The 21,027-nt window shown below is 43.5% G+C and overlaps 1 protein-coding gene across 1 annotated transcript in view; it reads right to left on the bottom strand.

Moving 5' to 3' along the window:
* Positions 1-3,499: 3,499 nt before the first annotated feature.
* nid1a (nidogen 1a) overlaps positions 3,500-21,027 on the bottom strand; it is a 47,941-nt gene continuing 30,413 nt past the window's right edge. The window contains exons 14-20 of the mRNA XM_041789192.1: positions 20,018-20,190; positions 15,228-15,354; positions 14,389-14,560; positions 13,873-14,030; positions 13,667-13,790; positions 10,556-10,668; positions 3,500-6,341 (exon numbers count right to left, since the gene is read on the bottom strand). Coding sequence (XP_041645126.1) covers positions 6,211-6,341; positions 10,556-10,668; positions 13,667-13,790; positions 13,873-14,030; positions 14,389-14,560; positions 15,228-15,354; positions 20,018-20,190 — 998 coding nt within the window. The 3' untranslated portion in view covers positions 3,500-6,210. The remainder of the gene's footprint in view (positions 6,342-10,555; positions 10,669-13,666; positions 13,791-13,872; positions 14,031-14,388; positions 14,561-15,227; positions 15,355-20,017; positions 20,191-21,027) is intronic.

Raw genomic sequence — 21,027 nt, 5'->3', positions numbered from 1 at the left:
CTGCTACCTTTATTTTGGGGGTCCCTGGTCTCTGGTACCCTTATTTTGGGGGTCCCTGGTCTCTGGTACTCTTATTTTTGGGGGTCCCTGGTCTCTGGTACCCTTATTTTGGGGTCCCTGGTCTCTGGTACCCTTATTTCGGGGGTCCCTGGTCTCTGGTACCCTTATTTCGGGGCTCCCTGGTCTCTGGTACCCTTATTTTGGGGGTCCCTGGTCTCTGGTACCCTTATTTCGGGGGTCCCTGGTCTCTGGTACCCTTATTTCGGGGCTCCCTGGTCTCTGGTACCCTTATTTCGGGGCTCCCTGGTCTCTGGTACCCTTATTGGTGGGGGTCCCTGGTCTCTGGTACCCTTATTTTAGGGTCCCTGGTCTCTGGTACCCTTATTTTGGGGGTCCCTGGTCTCTGGTACCCTTATTTCGGGGCTCCCTGGTCTCTGGTACCTTTATTTTGGGGGTCCCTGGTCTCTGGTACCTTTATTTCGGGGGTCCCTGGTCTCTGGTACCCTTATTTTGGGGGTCCCTGGTCTCTGGTACTCTTATTTTTGGGGGTCCCTGGTCTCTGGTACCCTTATTTTGGGGTCCCTGGTCTCTGGTACCCTTATTTTGGGGGTCCCTGGTCTCTGGCACCTTTATTTCGGGGGTCCCTGGTCTCTGGTACCCTTATTTTGGGGGTCCCTGGTCTCTGGTACCCTTATTTTGGGGGTCCCTGGTCTCTGGTACTCTTATTTTTGGGGGTCCCTGGTCTCTGGTACCCTTATTTTGGGGTCCCTGGTCTCTGGTACCCTTATTTCGGGGGTCCCTGGTCTCTGGTACCCTTATTTCGGGGCTCCCTGGTCTCTGGTACCCTTATTTCGGGGCTCCCTGGTCTCTGGTACCCTTATTGGTGGGGGTCCCTGGTCTCTGGTACCCTTATTTTGGGGTCCCTGGTCTCTGGTACCCTTATTTTGGGGGTCCCTGGTTTCTGGTACTCTTATTTTTGGGGGTCCCTGGTCTCTGGTACCCTTATTTTGGGGGTCCCTGGTCTCTGGTACTCTTATTTTTGGGGGTCCCTGGTCTCTGGTACCCTTATTTTGGGGTCCCTGGTCTCTGGTACCCTTATTTTGGGGGTCCCTGGTCTCTGGTACCCTTATTTCGGGGGTCCCTGGTCTCTGGTACCCTTATTTCGGGGCTCCCTGGTCTCTGGTACCCTTATTTTGGGGGTCCCTGGTCTCTGGTACCCTTATTTCGGGGGTCCCTGGTCTCTGGTACCCTTATTTCGGGGGTCCCTGGTCTCTGGTACCCTTATTTCGGGGGTCCCTTGTCTCTGGTACCCTTATTTCGGGGCTCCCTGGTCTCTGGTACCCTTATTTTGGGGGTCCCTGGTCTCTGGTACCCTTATTTCGGGGCTCCCTGGTCTCTGGTACCCTTATTTCGGGGGTCCCTGGTCTCTGGTACCCTTATTTTGGGGGTCCCTGGTCTCTGGTACCCTTATTTCGGGGGTCCCTTGTCTCTGGTACCCTTATTTCGGGGCTCCCTGGTCTCTGGTACCCTTATTTTGGGGGTCCCTGGTCTCTGGTACCCTTATTTCGGGGCTCCCTGGTCTCTGGTACCCTTATTTTGGGGGTCCCTGGTCTCTGGTACCCTTATTTCGGGGCTCCCTGGTCTCTGGTACCCTTATTTTGGGGGTCCCTGGTCTCTGGTACCCTTATTTTGGGGGTCATGGGCCATAAAGGTTGAGGACCTCTGTCTTACAGGACACTCTAGATGACACTATCTCACTGTGTCTACTCAGCAGGTCCCTGGGGGGAGCTTCATTTTTATCTACCATCGCTGCCACCATGAGGCCGCTTTGGTGACGGTGTCAAACTCCAGGGCACCAGAGAGGTGGGCTACTGTTAATACTGGCACAGATGTTCTTATCTAATGTTGTGCATCCATTCTTTGATGTAAAGTGTAATAAATGAAGAAATCCCAGCAGCAGCAGGGTTCAGGAGGCTTTTATCTGACTGTTGAAATGTTGAATGTTCAGATATTTTCCTTTTATAAATCTGACATCAAACATTTGAACCAAACATCCAGCTATAAGAGACTTTATGTAACCTCTTAATCTCCGTTAATCCTCCGTCATGCTTTACGTTAACCCACTCTGGATTACAGTCTGCTCTCAGCATCGTCTCTGGAACCTTTGCTCGCTCACATTGAGAGATCTGGGACATCTCTAACACTTTACAGCCTGAGGAGTCAATCTTAACAGATTTAAAGACCTTTTCACTATCAGTGAGATAATCAATAAAATCTGAGTGAATATAACCTGATACACAGAGTGCAAATGCATTTAAATGGGGATATTAATTAGAGACACAAATATGGCTCTTCATGAATTTTTTTAGACATTTTAAAGCTAAATATTGAAAAAAAAACATCAAATTCTCACTGATACTTCAGAGGGATCATTACTGGACAGAGGCAACAAACAATTCAATAAAATTTGTGTCTTTTGTTATAAAATCTGTATGAAAAAAACAATTTTTGCAACTTTAAAACCAGTTTTTCCCACGTTTAACTCGTTGATACTTTTTGCCTCTTTAACCCAACTTTTGAAAGTTTAAACCACTTTATCTGCATGTTTGATCCCCTCTGTTCCACTTTTATCAATTTTTGCCACTTTTCTTCTATTTTTGCAATTTTTAACACCTTTTCATTACTTTCTTGCTCTTCTTTTGTCATTTGTAACCAATTTGTGATACCTTTTGTGCATTTTTTTTCCCTTTACCTTTTTTTGGCCACATTTTAACCTCTTTTCACCACTTTATCTGGTCATTTTTGCAGCACTTCTACCAACCTTAACTCTTTAAAATATCGAATAATAATGAGGGTAAATCTCTGTAAAAACGGATCAAATGTTGAGTCACTCTAGAACTATTTCAATGTTAATTTTTGGCTGGTTGGATTTAACAGCTGCAGACATTTAAAGCCAAAGATACTCTTAAAGTCTTCTTTTCCTCCTTTTTTGAATTTAATGATCTTTCGGGGGCCGGACAGGAAGCTTTGGGGGGCCTGATATGGCCCCCGGGCCACCAGTTGATGATCAGTGCTCTAGAGTTTATTTTTTGTTTTATTTAATTCTATTTGTCACCTTTTACTTCACAAATTTCTCCTTTTCTTCATCACTTTTCATGTGATTATTAATCAGATTAATGTATATCAATAACTGCTTCAATAATATAAAAATATCCTCTGTATATAAATGATGTAGAAATAAAACCCTGGCTTTTCATTGTTATTTAAATGTCTGCTTACCTTTGCTCTGGTTTTATTCTGTCATATTTTATATCAAATGTTTCATCTTTTACAGGGAGCCAATCTTCAGGTTTTCACATACTCCTGCTTTTTTTAGGGGGTTTCTAAATGACGTGAAGTCTTGGTGGCTCCTCCTGCAGATGTTGTATTTGTAATGACCTCTGCTGACCACAGGGTGTCGCTGTTGTAATGAAAATAAAAGCACAGACACAGCAGAACAACAAGTTTAAAAAAGTTTCTTCTTTTGCTGTAAACTCATCCCACCAGCTCATGACAACAAGAAACAGCTGATCCAGACAGGAAATGATGTCATGCATTGATGATTTTCACATTAAATTATGAATCCCTTGAGCTTTATTCTCAGTTTATGTGCACTCAGGAAAAGGAGACAAATATAGTGTTTATATTTACAGTTCTGTGACTTTATAAATGTAGATAAGCATAACTCAGCAATAAAAGGCACAGTAAGTTCACCTCGGGGGTTTCAGTGGCGTTTTCAGCACCTATTCGCCAAATTCACAAAGCAGCCGTTTCTCTTCGGCGCCACGTTCAGGGAGGGAAGCTCTGATGAGGATTTAACGCCAGACTGCAGCGTTCGTAGGCTACGTTCACACAGCAGTCAGCCGTGATCAGACCTAAATCTGGTTTAGAACCACATACCAAAGTGGTCTGACTCTGATCTAAAAGGTCAGACTCAACGTGACCTCTGCTGTTCACACTGTCAGATATGAGTCACATGTGAGCAAAAACAGCAGATTCAGGTCCGTTTGAAGTGCAGCGTGAACGCAGCCTGAGCGTAAACATGAGAGAGGGTCTGGCTGCAGACCACACATCTCAGACACCCCCTCTTGCAGACCAGAACAATGAAATGTCGCTTCTGTCAGAACAGAAGGGACGTTATTTACCCCTACAACATTTCAGAAGTTTTCTTCTCAATCCAACTTTATTCATAAACAAAGTTTGGCAGACACATTCATGAGCTAACCAGACTTTCAGACGGAGCAGCTCTCCATGAATAAACAGAATAAAGCTCAGATTTACGTTCACGCAAGCTTCGTTAGCTACAGCTGAAGCTGACGTAGCTTCATTAGCTACAGAGTATACTAACATAGATGTGACTGTTGCTGCATTAGCTTAAGCAGTAGCTAACGGAGCTAAAGTGAGCCACCGTTCACATAACTGCTTCTTAAACAGGTCTAACCTGGCTTCATTTGCTTTAGCTGCATTAGCTATGTAGCTACATTAGCCATGTAGCTAACATAGCTTCATTAGTTTCAGCTTTAGCCACATTAGCTGTATATCTAAATAACTCATGTAGCTAACATATCTTTGTTAGCTTTAGATTTAGCTAAGAAGCTACGTAACATACATAGTTGTTTTAGCTTTGTTAGCTGTAGCTTAAGCTACTATAGCTTTGCTAGCTATGTAGTTAACCTTACTATAAATATGAATATTACTGTCAGCAAAGCGAGGCACTGTTAGCAAAACCTTCTAAAACAAGTGAAGCTCTAGCAAATGTAGCATAATCTGATGTATCTAATGTAGCATTGTTCGCTTTTGCCTTAGCTACATATTTTAGCAATGCTAGTTTTATAGCTAATGTAGCTTTGTTAGCTTTGGATATAGCTATGTAGCTTCATAGCCTTTGTGGTTATGTGAGCGGTGGCTCTGTTTTCCCTCATTAGCTGTAGCTAAGGCTAACAGCTTTAGATAGTCTAATGTAGCTAATGTAGCTTTATTTGTTGTAACTGTAGCTATTTCAATTACATCCACTTTACCCATGTAGCTAATGTAGCTTTGTTAACTCTACATTTAGATACATTAGCTACATAGCTACATTAGCTGTGTTACAGTGTTTTGATGGAGGATAAGCTTTTATTTCCTGTAAGAAGTGGATGTAGTCGGCGTTATTAAACATTTAATAATTCTGTTCTCAGATTTCTGACTTTTAACGTAATGAACCCTAACCCCACCCTAAAGCCGGGTCTACACGGTGCGATTTTCCTGCGATTCAGGCGTGAATTTGGAATCGCGTGACTCTCAGTTGGATCGGGCGTCATTTCTCGTGCTGTGTACAGGGGCTACGACGGCCGACCACAGCCCGTCGTACGACCTTACGACCTGCTCCCGGCTGGTCGGGAGGAGTTCTGGCATGTTTGATATTTTGGTCGTACGACTCCAGACACTTCTCAGTGAGAGCAGAAACGCGAGCAGAACGAACAACTTTGGAGGATTGTTTTCATTTGTAGTCAGAAAACCTCCTAAATTACCGTGACTATGATAAAGGAAATAAACGAGCAGGAAATATTCCTGAGGACCTGAGGTGATGATGTTTGTGTGTGGGATAGAGAGAGGTAACAGGAGAGGGAGAGAGAATGAATGGAGACGCTTCACCCTGAGTGTGTGAGACTTTTTAAAAAGGAAACTCCGCTGGTTTCTGTCACAGTCGCTCAGTGTGAGATGATATTCTGCTACGACGGTCGTACGGTCAGATTGAAATCACAGCGTACACCCGGCTTAACACTAACCGTAAGTTTCAGTTGATTTTATTCTGAAAGTTTTAGTGTATTTCCATTCTGAGAGAAGCGCCGTCTCACAGTAGTGGTCTGCAGAGGAGGCTTCTGGGAATGAAGATTTCAGGCATGACTGAATAATTTCAGCCTTTTCATTGATGACAGCTGACCGAGGGAAGAGTCCAAACGTCCCCTTCTTTCTCACACCGCTATCATCTCTACTGTTAGCATTCTGCTTCAAACAAAGTCAGCTTTTAGCATTTCCTTCACTGACACAACGTAAAAACATTCAGTCTTCCTTCCTGAGCGTCACACTGGAGAAAACAGCCGCCGTGGTAAAATGGTGAATACTTTAATGATGCTGATCAGCTCTCAAACATCCAAACAGTGATAAATCTCAGAGAGCAGCTGCCGTCTTTTAGTACCCGCCGTCTCTCTCCACGCAGCCCACACCCACCGCGTTGTCTGGACATTTGCAGGAGCGGCCATTAGGGGTCGCTAAACAGAGGTGAGTGCAGCCGCCGTTGTTGACAGCACAGTAGTTTTGTCCTGTAGGGATGAAGAAAACATGCACGCCGTGAGTAATCCGGGACATTCCAGGACAGCGTCATAAATCAGGAGCCACTGAAGCAGCAGGAGACGCTCTCTCTCTCTGCTGTTTGTTTAACGGATGTAACATACTGAAGGTAAACAGAGCTAACTCCAGATGGAGGAGGCCCCCGTCTCCCTTGGCTCCACATTCCCTGTCTTATCGAGAGGGGAGGACGGCGGAGCAGAGCGGGAGCATGAGTTCACTCATGATGGATGCTGGCTGCAGACATGTTTTAGGTCGAGGAGTGAACCTGATGTTGTTGATCTTCGCAGTTTCCTCTCATGCTTTTTTTAAGAGTGTAAAAAGGTCAGAGAGCATCCGTGTCTGCTGCTGAAGAATGAAGGAGAAGTTTAATAAGCCTGACTCAACCGTAGCCCCCGAATATGTGAGGGTTGAGCTCTTTCAAAGATTAGAGCTGACCATCAGTGATGTATGAGGCACAGAGGTGATTCAGGCGGAAAACTCTGTTTTCTCACTAAAGACTCGGTGTATTCCACGAAAAACCACACAGATATCCATGAAAACAGAGTGTTTCTGTGCATTTGAACACACCATGGTCATTTAGGAGAATGTTCCACATCTCCTGATATTTCAGCTGAATAAATGATGACAGCTGTAAGAAAACACAGAGCAGGCTTCTGGTGCAGGGCCTGACAGTGGCTGCTGGACAGTCTGACCATCAGCGCGCTGCTGCATGTGTGCAACTGTGGTGTTGATGCAACTCAGTGTTCACAGCCTTTTTTTCATGACATGAGACTAACAAAAATAGATCTGTGACGACTAAAACTAGACTAACAAAAATAGATCTGTGACGACTAAAACTAGACTAACAAAAATAGATCTGTGATGACTAAAACTAGACTAACAAAAATAGATCTGTGACGACTAAAACTAGACTAACAAAAATAGATCTGTGATGACTAAAACTAGACTAACAAAAATAGATCTGTGATGACTAAAACTAGACTAACAAAAATAGATCTGTGACGACTAAAACTAGACTAACAAAAATAGATCTGTGACGACTAAAACTAGACCAACAAAAATAGATCTGTGATGACTAAAACTAGACTAACAAAAATAGATCTGTGACGACTAAAACTAGACTAACAAAAATAGATCTGTGACGACTAAAACTAGACCAACAAAAATAGATCTGTGACGACTAAAACTAGACCAACAAAAATAGATCTGTGACGACTAAAACTAGACTAACAAAAATAGATCTGTGACGACTAAAACTAGACTAACAAAAATAGATCTGTGACGACTAAAACTAGACTAACAAAAATAGATCTGTGACGACTAAAACTAGACCAACAAAAATAGATCTGTGACGACTAAAACTAGACCAACAAAAATAGATCTGTGACGACTAAAACTAGACTAACAAAAATAGATCTGTGACGACTAAAACTAGACTAACAAAAATAGATCTGTGACGACTAAAACTAGACTAACAAAAATAGATCTGTGACGACTAAAACTAGACCAACAAAAATAGATCTGTGACGACAGAAAACTAGACTAACAAAATTAGATCTGTGACGACTAAAACTAGACCAACAAAAATAGATCTGAGACGACTAAAACTAGACTAACAAAAATAGATCTGTGACGACTAAAACTAGACTAACAAAAATAGATCTGTGACGACTAAAACTAGACTAACAAAAATAGATCTGTGACGACTAAAACTAGACTAACAAAAATAGATCTGTGACGACTAAAACTAGACTAACAAAAATAGATCTGTGACGACTAAAACTAGACTAACAAAAATAGATCTGCGACGACTAAAACTAGACTAACAAAAATAGATCTGCGATGACTAAAACTAGACTAACAGAAATAGATCTGTGATGACTAAAACTAGACTGAGACTAACAGAAATAGATCTGTGATGACTAAAACTAGACTAACAAAAATAGATCTGCGATAACTAAAACTAGACTAACAAAAATAGATCTGTGATGACTAAAACTAGACTAACAAAAATAGATCTGTGACGACTAAAACTAGACTAACAGAAATAGATCTGTGATGACTAAAACTAGACTAACAAAAATAGATCTGCAATGACTAAAACTAGACTAACAAAAATAGATCTGTGATGACTAAAACTAGACTAACAAAAATAGATCTGTGACGACTAAAACTAGACTAACAAAAATAGATCTGTGACGACTAAAACTAGACTAACAAAAATAGATCTGTGACGACTAAAACTAGACTAACAAAAATAGATCTGTGACGACTAAAACTAGACTAACAAAAATAGATCTGTGACGACTAAAACTAGACTAACAAAAATAGATCTGTGACGACTAAAACTAGACTAACAAAAATAGATCTGTGACGACTAAAACTAGACTAACAAAAATAGATCTGCGACGACTAAAACTAGACTAACAAAAATAGATCTGCGATGACTAAAACTAGACTAACAGAAATAGATCTGTGATGACTAAAACTAGACTGAGACTAACAGAAATAGATCTGTGATGACTAAAACTAGACTAACAAAAATAGATCTGCGATAACTAAAACTAGACTAACAAAAATAGATCTGTGATGACTAAAACTAGACTAACAAAAATAGATCTGTGATGACTAAAACTAGACTAACAAAAATAGATCTGCAATGACTAAAACTAGACTAACAAAAATAGATCTGTGATGACTAAAACTAGACTAACAAAAATAGATCTGTGACGACTAAAACTAGACTAACAAAAATAGATCTGTGATGACTAAAACTAGACTAACAGAAATAGATCTGTGACGACTAAAACTAGACTAACAAAAATAGATCTGTGACGACTAAAACTAGACTAACAAAAATAGATCTGTGACGACTAAAACTAGACTGAGACTAACAAAAATAGATCTGTGATGACTAAAACTAGACTAACAAAAATAGATCTGTGACGACTAAAACTTGACTGAGACTAACAAAAATAAGAAAGAATATTACACAGGTCCCCCTTACGGGCTAGCCAAGCAGCAAATGTTTTAATATTTGCATTTTAATTTAGTTTTGCACAATATTTTCCTCATTTATGAGTAATTTGTTACTATGTTTAAATTAAGTGTACTTTCATAGTTTTGTTGCGCTGGACTACATCATTTAGACATTTTTAGGGGAGAAGCAGGGCCTCCAGCATTTTATTTACAATTACAATTTTAGTCTGCTGACCGATTAATTTAGTAACTTTCGATTCAATAATGACACTAATTACTAAGAAAAACTGAATAAAACACACTTTTTCTTGCATGCTTCTCAAGGGCCCCTCCCTGCTGTGGGCCCGGGTAATCAGGACCCTTTTTCCTCTGTGCTACGCCCATGGGTGGGGGTCTGCTGAATAAATGATCTTCTATCGACCGCATAGTTGACTATCCAGCTCCACTGATGTTTTTAAAGAAAACTGAAGACACACCTTTTTAATTTGGAATTTAACATGCAGTAATTATTATTATTATTATTATTATTATTATTATTATTATTATTAATACTTTTTTAAAAATGTTTTTTCTTTTTTTAATGTGTGGTTGCATTTTAATGGCTGTTTACTATTTCTTACTGTCTCGTGCTCTCTGGTTTTTATTGATCATTTATTGATCACTGATGTCTGTCTATTCCTTTGTAAAGCACTTTGGGCTACATGTCTTATGTATGAAAGATGCTATACAAATAAATAAAGTTGAGTTTTCCTTTGAAACCCCTGTTCTAGGGGATTAAACACCAGCTTAGAAGGCCTGCTTTTAAATTTTATGTTTCATTTTGATAATGTTTGTTCTGCTAAATGCTTCGAGGCTAAATATGACACCCTGGTCCTCTAACTGGGCCTGTGAATGCATTCATAGCAGTGTCTGCCATCGTGCAGCAAACATGCAGCCAGTCCAGCTCAGGCGTTAGATCCTAAAAGGGTTTGAGTCTGGAGGAACTAAAGAACTGTCAGGATCAGTCACCGGTCTGTAGCTGATAATGTCCGTTACCTAACTCTGATTGTTGGACTTGTTTGGTTTCTGCTGAGGTGTTTCCCTCTCATCAGCCTGGTCTTATTCTTCTATAAAGCTAAAATTATTGTTAATGATTCAGAAACTTCTAGAGCACACATTTGAAGTGAAGTTTGAGGTTTCGTCTCGCTCTCAGTGCTGACAGATTTACCTGAAGGACACTGGGAGAAGGCTGTGGTGATGCCGTACAGTTTGGTCCGTTTCTGAGGCTGGAACTCGTCCGACTCCCGGCCAGCGTAGCGGTCCACAACGACCACGGCGTCCCTGTTATCCAAACACAGAGTTTAGTAATCCAGGAACTATTACAGATTGGGAAACATCGACATCCTGCCTCTCTAAGTGTGTATAAAGTCTGTAGAGAGTGAGTAAGGGTGCAGGGGTGAGGGTGGGCTTCTTCTTCACCATAACTGGAATAGTTTGCCCCCCCCCCTCCTCCTGCAACCAAAGATCTGAGGGAGGCCCGGCAGGTCACTCACAGACGAGGGAGGGGGGCTGAGAAATTGCAAGCAGCTGCCACTTTTTAAGATGCTCCTTCACCAACCCCCACTGACTCATGGGAAGAAAAGCTCCACAGTGTTCAGAGTTTGAAGTCTGCCCGTGTCTGAAGAGCGAGGAGCCTTTTAACCTCTGACTGATGCTCTGCTTCCTCCGCTCTGACACATCTGAGGTCTAACATGACGCAGCAGACCAGGAGAAAGACGCTGTTATGTCCTCATGTGGACAGAAAACAAGGCTGATGATCCTCAAGAGACCACAGACATGAGGACGCCTCTACGCGTTTTTAACATTATAATCTTCTAAATGTAGATGATTGGCCACAAAGCTGCTGTTTGTAATGAGGTCTCACACTAAGACATGGCCTCAGAGGAGAAACAAAGATGGAGGAGGATCAGCATCCTCAAACCCTGCTTATGCTGTTGACACTACCCAGTCTGCTCACTGGCTGTTTAATTCTGTAAGGGGAATCATAAATATCTAACCTGTTTGATATTTAGGACTCAAGCTCCAGGAAGCTCCACTGCAGCAGGGAAATAATCTGATTGACACCACACACTCCAGGATTATTTGGACACATAATCCCTTGATCAATAAGAGGGTGAATCTGGCACAGGTATAATCTGGTATTTGGCACACCTGGATGTGATGCTACACCTGCTCCATGATCCCTGATCAGAGTCTCTATAGAGCACTTCTCCATGCTCAGATTAAACCACATAGTAGAGGGGGTGTGTCACATGTTAGAGTTAGAGGTCAGGCTCTATCTGCTGTTATCTCTGAGCAGCCAAACGGAGAGACTCTCTGGTAAAGCTCTACAATGAAGTGCACTCTAGAAAAGTCAAAAGGCACAGCTTTAATGCTGCTCTTATTGTGTGGTAGGTCGATCACTGCATGTATGCACCGGTGTGCAGAGATGCTAAGAGTTATTCTGGGGGAAAACACACTTTACCATGCAAACCAGCCTGGAAAAGGAGTTAAATCAGTCTGAGACTCCCAGCTGCTCTTCTATCCATGTGTGGCTCCGTTAGCATGACAAGGATGTGCGTGTTGGGGCTGCTGCTACAGCGAACACATCAATTTTACCTTTCCTTTAGTTAAACCCACTGTCTGTTATTCTGAATATCAACCATGGACTGTCAGAACCCGTGCAGGGTTGGGGCAGGACTGGACACCCCTGTTGCAGGTGTGGGTGGGAGTGGACGACGAGCGGGCGGTAATGGTCAGAAATCCACTGAGAGCGGGACTACGAAAAGCGTCCTGTGCAGGGTCTGGTACACTTAGCAGAACGGGCTGGACTTTAAGAGAGTGCGCACTGACCTGGGGAGGGTCAGGCTGGGTCTAAGCTCCACTTGGACACCAGAGAGTGATCTGTAGTGGTGTGTGTGAACCCACCTCAGTGTGTGCTGCAGGCGATTTAAAATCTGACCGTTAGGACAAGGGTAGTCACAAAACCAGGAGCTTCACACTAAACCATATCTGTTATTTTCATGTTGGATAGCGATGAAAGCACAGCAGGAGGAACAGATAAATATGCTGTCATATTTTCAACCAAAGATGCTGAAACAAAGCAGTGATACAGAGAAATGAGACGGTATTATCTGACTGTTTCACTGTTGGTCCGTTCTAAAGCACTGATCATCAACTGGTGGCCCGGGGGCCATATCAGGCCCCCAAAGCCTCCTGTCCGGCCCCCCAAAGATCATTAAATTCAGAAAAGGAGGAAAAGAAGATGTTGTGGTTTAAAGAGTATCCTCTGGCTTTAAATGTCTGCAGCTGTTAAATCATCCCACAAACAACTAATATGAAATAGTTTTAGAATGACTCAACATCCATCTGTTTCTATAGAAATTTACTGTCAGTCACACTTAAAGGGGTAAGGTTGGCAAGAGTTAGAAAAATAATGGGTGATAAATGGTAACATGGGTTGTGGAGTGGCACAAAGGGACAAACATTGGTGAAAACAGGAAAAAAGGGTTAAAAGTATGAAAAATGGGTTAAAAGTGTCAAAAAATAGTGCAAAAAAAGTAATGAAAAAGGGTTCAAAAGTGTCAAAATAGGGGAAAAGTGGAACCAAGAGGATAAAACCTGCTGGAAAAGAGGTTTAAAAGGAGTTAAGAATGGGAAAACATGGGTTAAAGAAGCAAAAAGTATTAAAAATGGGTTAAAAGTGGCAAAAACAACAAAAATAGAAAAAGGGGTTAAAGAGTGGCAAACACTGCTTTAAATGTTGAAACAATTATTGAAAAAAATGTAATGAAAATGGTTGAAAAAGTGTGAAAAATGGATAAAAGAGTGAAGGGGGTAAAACGCAGGAAAAGTGTTTTAAGAGGGGTTTAAATCTTTCTCAAATTGGTAAAAGAGGGAAAAAGGGGCAAAAAGTATCAAAAAAGGTTAAAAGTGTCAAAAATGGGGACAGATAGGGATAGATCTCACTGGTAATGACTAAAAATGTCCTGAGTTTAGAAAGAAAATACAAATACTACTACAATAATATTTCAATCAGACCAAAATATTTCTTTAACTTTTGTGGATTTGAAAGTCTGGCCCCCAGGGTCTCTGTGGAGAATAAACCTGGTCCTGGTGCAGATGGTCTTGATGAGCCCTGGTCTAAAGAAGGCTTCTCTCTGCCTCCACCCTCAGTCACAGCCTCTGTCCCTGCTAACAGCTCTTATTAAACCTCTTCAGTCACAGAGATGCAAACATCAGCGTCTGCAGCAGACAGAGAGCAGAAACATAAAGATGGAATAATCGTGGATGCTCAGACCTCCTCCAGTCGGTGTAGTAGATGTTCTTCCCAAACGACGTGATTCCAAACGGGTACTGGATCCCCTCGAGCACCTGCCTGCGGTCGCCACGGCTCGGGTTCATACACTCCATTTTATGGGTGCCTGCAGGCGAGAGATGGCGGTCACTGATGGTCACAGAGCAGACGTCATTACTACAGAGAGGAGTCACCTGTCTGATGTTTACCTGCGTCCGCCCAGCAGAGCAGAGAGCTCTGGGAGTCTAACGTCAGCCCGTTTGGAAGGCCGAGGTCGTCTTTGACCAGAACCCGCCGGTTTGACCCGTCCATGTACGACGTCTCGATCTTTGGAGCGTCACGGTTCCAGTCGGTCCAGTACAGATTTCTGTTCAGGAGAGAGGCTTGGAGTGAGCTCAGACTCGAATGTTTCTGTACAAGAATGTCTGCTTAAAGGTGCAGTACGTGGAGTTTTTGTACTAAAATGTCTGCTTAAAGGTGCAGTACGTGGAGTTTTTGTACTAAAATGTCTGCTTAAAGGTGCAGTACGTGGAGTTTTTGTACTAAAATGTCTGCTTTCCTTCTACAGGAATCTGACTGCCAAACAGAGAAGTTTCCTCTGCTCCACAGTCCGGTGTAGTCGTGCTTTACTCCATCTGACGCTTTCACTGGGCTTGGCTATGGTTTATGACTAAAATGGATTTATCCCCAGCCCTGATCAATAAATCTATCTGAAGCATACACACCCGCTGGGAGGGTCGGTGATGATGGCTCGCGGGTTGACGAGATCCGCGTCTATGATGACTCGTCGTTGAGTCCCGTCCAAAGAGGAAACCTCGATCCGATCCTTCACAGAGTCGGTCCAGAACAGAGTCCGTCCCAAGTGGTCGATGGCGATCCCTTCTGGACTGTCCAGATCTGTGGGAGCGTTAGTTTCTGTCAGTTTAAATGTTTTCATGATTAACAAAAATTAAGACCCAGAGGAGAACTACTTAAGGTTTTTAGGGTCACTCTATTTGAGTTTGTTCTGTTGCCTTAAACTGTGATATTTTAATCCTTTGGGGCATCAACAGTGAAATAAAAGTGCTTTTTTTCTGCCAAAAACTGGCTCAGGCTTTTTTTTTAACACTAAAGACCCCAGAGAGTCTGACCAACTACGAGTGTGTCTCTCTCCTCCACCCTCACCTCCTCCAGGTAAATCTAAGAAAAGTAAAGATTAGCATGAAAAAGGGTCAGCCAGGCTTTTCTCACTCTCTATGAACAGAAATATGCATGCAAGTGCAGCTTTCAATCTGCTTTTAAACGTCTCTGCTTAACTTCAACTCCATTTTTCTGCACTAGCTGGACTATAAGCATCAGGAAAATGGAGTCAAAAGTCTCCAATCGTTGACTGCTAGCAACACTGAAGGTCTGAAAAGGTTTTCCCAGAGCTGATTGGCCGCTCAGAATGAAGATGTTGCAGGCGAGTCAAAGCTGCAGCCTGAAGCAATCTTGTGGAGCAAACTGGAACCTTCTGAAGCCATGCGGCGTTTGAAAGCCTGCACAGATAGAACCCATAAAGGGTTGTTTTTCAGGAAGTGTCTACCTGATCTAATGACGGCGGATGGCTCTCCTCCCTGGATGCTGGCCTTGCTGATGGATGGAGACGTGATCTCTGTCCAGTAGACCATTTTATCCACACAGTCGTAGGCCACTCCGATGATCACCTTCTCCTGCAAAGGGTCAGAGAGCGTTAACCAGCTTTGGAGAGCGTTTGTTCAAACACCAGCGGTCGGGATAAAAACATGCTGCAGATGTGTTTCAGGGACTGTAGTGTCTAGACGTAAATCCAAACAAACTCAGAGCAGCTGCTTTGGAAATCAGCCTTACAAGAAATGCAGATTTGCAGTTCCAAAGAAGTGTTCCTGATGTTAGTGATTAGTGAGAACGCCGCCATGTGCGTCCAATAAAGAGACGGAGAAACACAGAAGGAGAATATCAGCGGCATGGGGGCGGCTGGTGGAAGAGGCTGCAGCTTTCTGTGAAGGTTTGATGGAGTTTCATCAGAATAATTACACATACCAAAGGTTCCCCTGACTCTGTTTGTGCCTGAGTTTAAATCTGAGGATTTAGGAGAATTTGTGAACATAAATCTGATAAACAGACTCCTGCTACCATCATAAGAACTTAAAACAAACTGAAGAGCCTCAGAGAATAATTTTAGTGTGATTAGGAGCTAAGGTTAGCATCTTCAAAAGAAATTTAAATGCTTTTCCATACCATGTTTTAAAATGACACAACCTTTAATTTCAATGGTTGATGGTACTAAGAAGGACAAAAATGTTCCTTAAATCATCAGCCATTTAAAATAAAAGCTGCTGCAGAGAAAGACGGAGCAGAATTCACTCGAAGGCAAAAAATAATGTTCATCATTTCCATAAAGATGCCAAAGTCCCATGTCTGTCTCCATCCTTTCACTGAGTTTATAATCAATTATGTTAGATTAAATACAAATCTGAAATGTAAAATAAGTGGCTGCATAAATATTCACCCACTTTAAGGCGGCTGACCTAACTCAGCTTCATTTAGTTAAACAGGGGGTCACCGAGTGTCTCAGGTAGGCTGTGAAAAGATAATATTTATAATCATAATTTACCCCTCAACGCCTGTTCTATCATCTCTGATCCAAACTTTTAACCTCCATCTAATCAGTACGATCACAAAAGACTAAAAAAGTCTAAAAAACTTCTGAATACAATCTGATAAATGATAAAAACGCCTTCAAGCTGATCATCAGATACCAAAAACACCATTACCCGTGTTCAAGTCCTAGTCGAGTCCCCAGTACCTGTGTACGAGTCCTAGTCAAGTCCACAGTGCCTGTGTTCGAGTCCTAGTCAAGTCCCCAGTGCCTGTGTTCAAGTCCTAGTCAAGTCCCCAGTACCTGTGTTTGAGTCCTAGTCAAGTCCCCAGTACCTGTGTTCGAGTCCTAGTTGAGTCCCCAGTGCCTGTGTTCGAGTCCTAGTCAAGTCCCCAGTACCTGTGTTCGAGTCCTAGTTGAGTCCCCAGTGCCTGTGTTCGAGTCCTAGTCAAGTCCCCAGTACCTGTGTTCGAGTCCTAGTCGAGTCCCCAGTACCTGTGTTCGAGTCCTAGTCCAGTCCCCAGTACCTGTGTTTGAGTCCTAGTCAAGTCCCCAGTGCCTGTGTTCGAGTCCCCAGTACCTGTGTTCGAGTCCTAGTCGAGTCCCCAGTACCTGTGTTCGAGTCCTAGTCGAGTCCCCAGTACCTGTGTTCGAGTCCTAGTCAAGTCCCCAGTACCTATGTTCGAGTCCTAGTCAAGTCCCCAGTACCTGTGTTCGAGTCCTAGTCGAGTCCCCAGTACCTGTGTTCGAGTCCTAGTCAAGTCCCCAGTACCTGAGTTCAAGTCTTAGTCGAGTCCCCAGTACCTATGTTCGAGTCCTAGTCAAGTCCCCAGTACCTGTGTTCGAGTCCTAGTCGAGTCCCCAGTACCTATGTTCGAGTCCTAGTCAAGTCCCCAGTACCTATGTTCGAGTCCTAGTCAAGTCCCTAGTACCTGTGTTTGAGTCCTAGTCGAGTCCCCAGTACCTGTGTTCGAGTCCTAGTCGAGTCCCCAGTACCTATGTTCGAGTCCTAGTCGAGTCCCCAGTACCTGTGTTCGAGTCTTAGTCGAGTCCCCAGTACCTATGTTCGAGTCCTAGTCAAGTCCCCAGTACCTGTGTTTGAGTCCTAGTTGAGTCCCCAGTACCTGTGTTCGAGTCCTAGTCAAGTCCCCAGTACCTGTGTTCGAGTCTTAGTCGAGTCCCCAGTACCTGTGTTCGAGTCTTAGTCGAGTCCCCAGTACCTATGTTCGAGTCCTAGTCAAGTCACCAGTACCTGTGTTCGAGTCCTAGTTGAGTCCCCAGTACCTGTGTTCGAGTCCTAGTCAAGTCCCCAGTACCTATGTTCGAGTCTTAGTCGAGTCCCCAGTACCTGTGTTCGAGTCCTAGTCAAGTCCCCAGTACCTATGTTCGAGTCCTAGTCAAGTCCCCAGTACCTATGTTCGAGTCCTAGTCGAGTCCCCAGTACCTATTTTTGAGTCCTAGTCGAGTCCCCAGTACCTGTGTTCGAGTCCTAGTCGAGTCCCCAGTACCTGTGTTCGAGTCCTAGTCGAGTCCCCAGTACCTGTGTTCGAGTCCTAGTTGAGTCCCCAGTACCTGTGTTCGAGTCCTAGTCGAGTCCCCAGTACCTGTGTTCGAGTCCTAGTCGAGTCCCCAGTACCTGTGTTCGAGTCCTAGTCGAGTCCCCAGTACCTGTGTTCGAGTCCTAGTCGAGTCCCCAGTACCTGTGTTCGAGTCCTAGTCGAGTCCCCAGTGCCTAAATCCTGGAGCCTAAATAAATTAAATGGCCCAGTATTTACTGGGTAACTCCAGCTTTACTGGGTAACTACACTGCTGTGTTTCATTAATGGTTGAATTTCTTCATCTGTTTATTCTAAAGGGCAGAGGAGCTGCTACACTCTTCATCAATTATATTAATTATAATAACAGGATCATTTGTGTATTTAGGGTGGAAAAATGAGCCAACATGTTTTTAGCTGAACTCTGCCTCTATCTTATACTAAACATTCCTTCAGAATGACTGGATTTATTCAGATTTCTCACTAAAAACTAAAATTCAAATTTTTCTGTGGGACTTTTGAACACATCATAAAAAGGTCTTAACTTTGCCCCCCCTTCAATGCTCTAAAGTCTGAGTTAACAATATTAAAGAATAAAATAGTCTTCAGCAAAAAGGTTCGAGCCCTCCTCAGAGTCCTGACACAGTTAAAGCTCGAGTCCGAGTCATCAGCGCTCGAGTCCAAGTCGAGTCACAAGTCCTCCAAATCAGGACTCGAGTCGGACTTGAGTCCGAGTCCTGGACTTGAAGACAAAATAACACTCAGAGAAAAGGTTATTGAAAAGTCAAAGTCAGAGGATGGAGACAGAAACATCTCCAAGTCTCTGAACATCCCCCAGAGTTCAGTTAAGTCCATCAGAAATGAAGGAATATGTCACATGTGTAAATCTGCCTAGATCAGACCGTCCTCACACACTGAGTGGGCGTGCAAGAAGGAGACTAGTGAGAGAGGACACCAAGACACCTATGACTACTCTGAAGGAGCTCCAAGCTTCAGCAGCTGAGATGGAGAGACTCTGCAGACAACAACTGTTGGCCGGGTTCTTCACCAGTCAGAGCTTTATGGGAGAGTGGCAAAGAGAAAGACACTGTTGAAGAAAACTCAGATTCAATCTGGACTAGAGTTCACCAGAAGGACTGTGGGAGACTCCATGGTCAAGAGGAAGAAAGGTCTTTGGTCTGATGAGACCAGAATGGAGCTTTGAGACCATCAGACAAGACGCCAAACACTGACATCACCACAAACACACCATCCCCACTGTGGAGCACAGGGGTGGCAGCATCATGCTGTGGGGTTGCTTCTCAGCAGCATCATCATGCTGTGGGGATGCTTCTCAGCAGCATCATGCTGTGGGGATGTTTCTCAGCAGCATCATGCTGTGGGGATGCTTCTCAGCAGCATCATCATGCTGTGGGGATGCTTCTCAGCAGCATGGTGCTGTGGGGATGCTTCTCAGCAGCATCATGCTGTGGGGATGTTTCTCAGCAGCATCATGCTGTGGGGATGCTTCTCAGCAGCATCATGCTGTGGGGATGCTTCTCAGCAGCATCATCATGCTGTGGGGATGCTTCTCAGCAGCATCATGCTGTGGGGATGCTTCTCAGCAGCATGGTGCTGTGGGGATGCTTCTCAGCAGCATCATGCTGTGGGGATGCTTCTCAGCAGCATGGTGCTGTGGGGATGCTTCTCAGCAGCATGGTGCTGTGGGGATGCTTCTCAGCAGCATGGTGCTGTGGGGATGCTTCTCAGCAGCATGGTGCTGTGGGGATGCTTCTCAGCAGCATCATGATAAAGGATAGGGTTGTTCCTATGGTATAAAAAGGTGAATTTCTCTGTTAGAATCTGGCTTCCACCTCATGATGTGTTGATGTCAGTGTTTCCAGCCAAGATTACGTCAACATCTCAGCGTAAGCTGTCTGAGTCTCCTGTGCCTTCTCATCTAGTGTTAGTGCTACAGTCTAAATCAAATGTTTTGCCATGTGAAATAAGTTTTTATTTATTTTACGCCAATCCTCCAGTGTGCCTTAGATTGCTCTTTTGCACTGACAGTTGATGAGTTTGATCATTTGACCTCACAGGGTTGATCAGGTATGTATATGTCTTTATATTTTACTGCTATCTTACCAGAACTTGGATTCCTGAACGGTGCAGACTGGTCTGGAATCAGATGTTAGTCAGGCTCTTCAGCCCAGACAAAAACAGTCACATGACTCCACTTACAGGTAGATGGAGGATGGCCTTGGCGTTGTCCTTATTCATATCCTGACCGTCCAGCGGGACGTGCTCGATCCTGCCGCTCTGGGCGAACAGGAGGTGAGTTCCTGGAGGGAGGGGGTGGATGTCAGGTCGAGGAGTGGGGCCATAAGGCGGAGGAATGCCACCGTGTTCGATACCTGTTAACAATCAGGGATTATATATGGAAGAAAAATCAACCTGAAATCAGTGAGGCAGCTTTGATATCAAATCAACAAGGCCCAGATATACAACAAATCTAATTTGGATATAAATGAGATGAAAGTTGAAATCCACCTTTTTGGTTCGAGCACCAGATAATCCAGATTACTTCTGTTTTATAGAAGAACTGGATTAGATCTACCTGGTACAGACCTTAAAGGATCCTATAATCCAGAGCTCTAAGGCTGGAGATACTCGCTGTTCCACCGTTCTGGCGCTCTGATGACCGTTCTTGTTGATAAACCTGCCTGTGCATGACATGTTTTACCAGAGGACACCACCAGAGGGCGCACCAGAGAGCTCAGTTATACAACCAGCTGATGTGTGGGATGTAAACTACAAACATGACGAGATATGATGTAAATCCTGAGATTAGAAATAAGATACTTTTATCACCAATAATCAATAGTGACATCAGTGAGATCAGACTGATGATTGGTGGTCAGAACACACTACAATATTTTATCCAGGTACAGATGTAACCCTCCTGGTGTATTGGTTAAATTAGTGACCGTGTTAACTGGTGACTTTGTCTCTGATACTCTGATGACTATCTCACCTTCTCCTCCTCTTCTATGCTGCCTCATATTCGTTTATACTGCATCTACATATTTTGACCACAGGGGGCGCCAGATCCAGCTAAACTCAGGTGTCTTATAGTTGCTTTAAATTCAGTATTTCCTGCTTGTCCCTGAGGATGTATGGTGGAATATTTGCAGGGGCATCCTTCTGATCTGAGCTACTTCAAACACACGATGTGTGATTTATCGCACAGA

The sequence above is a fragment of the Cheilinus undulatus genome, linkage group 6 (genome assembly GCF_018320785.1).
Source record: "Cheilinus undulatus linkage group 6, ASM1832078v1, whole genome shotgun sequence".
Classification (NCBI taxonomy): Eukaryota; Metazoa; Chordata; class Actinopteri; order Labriformes; family Labridae; genus Cheilinus; species Cheilinus undulatus.
This window is presented reverse-complemented; position numbering and strand designations above follow the sequence as displayed.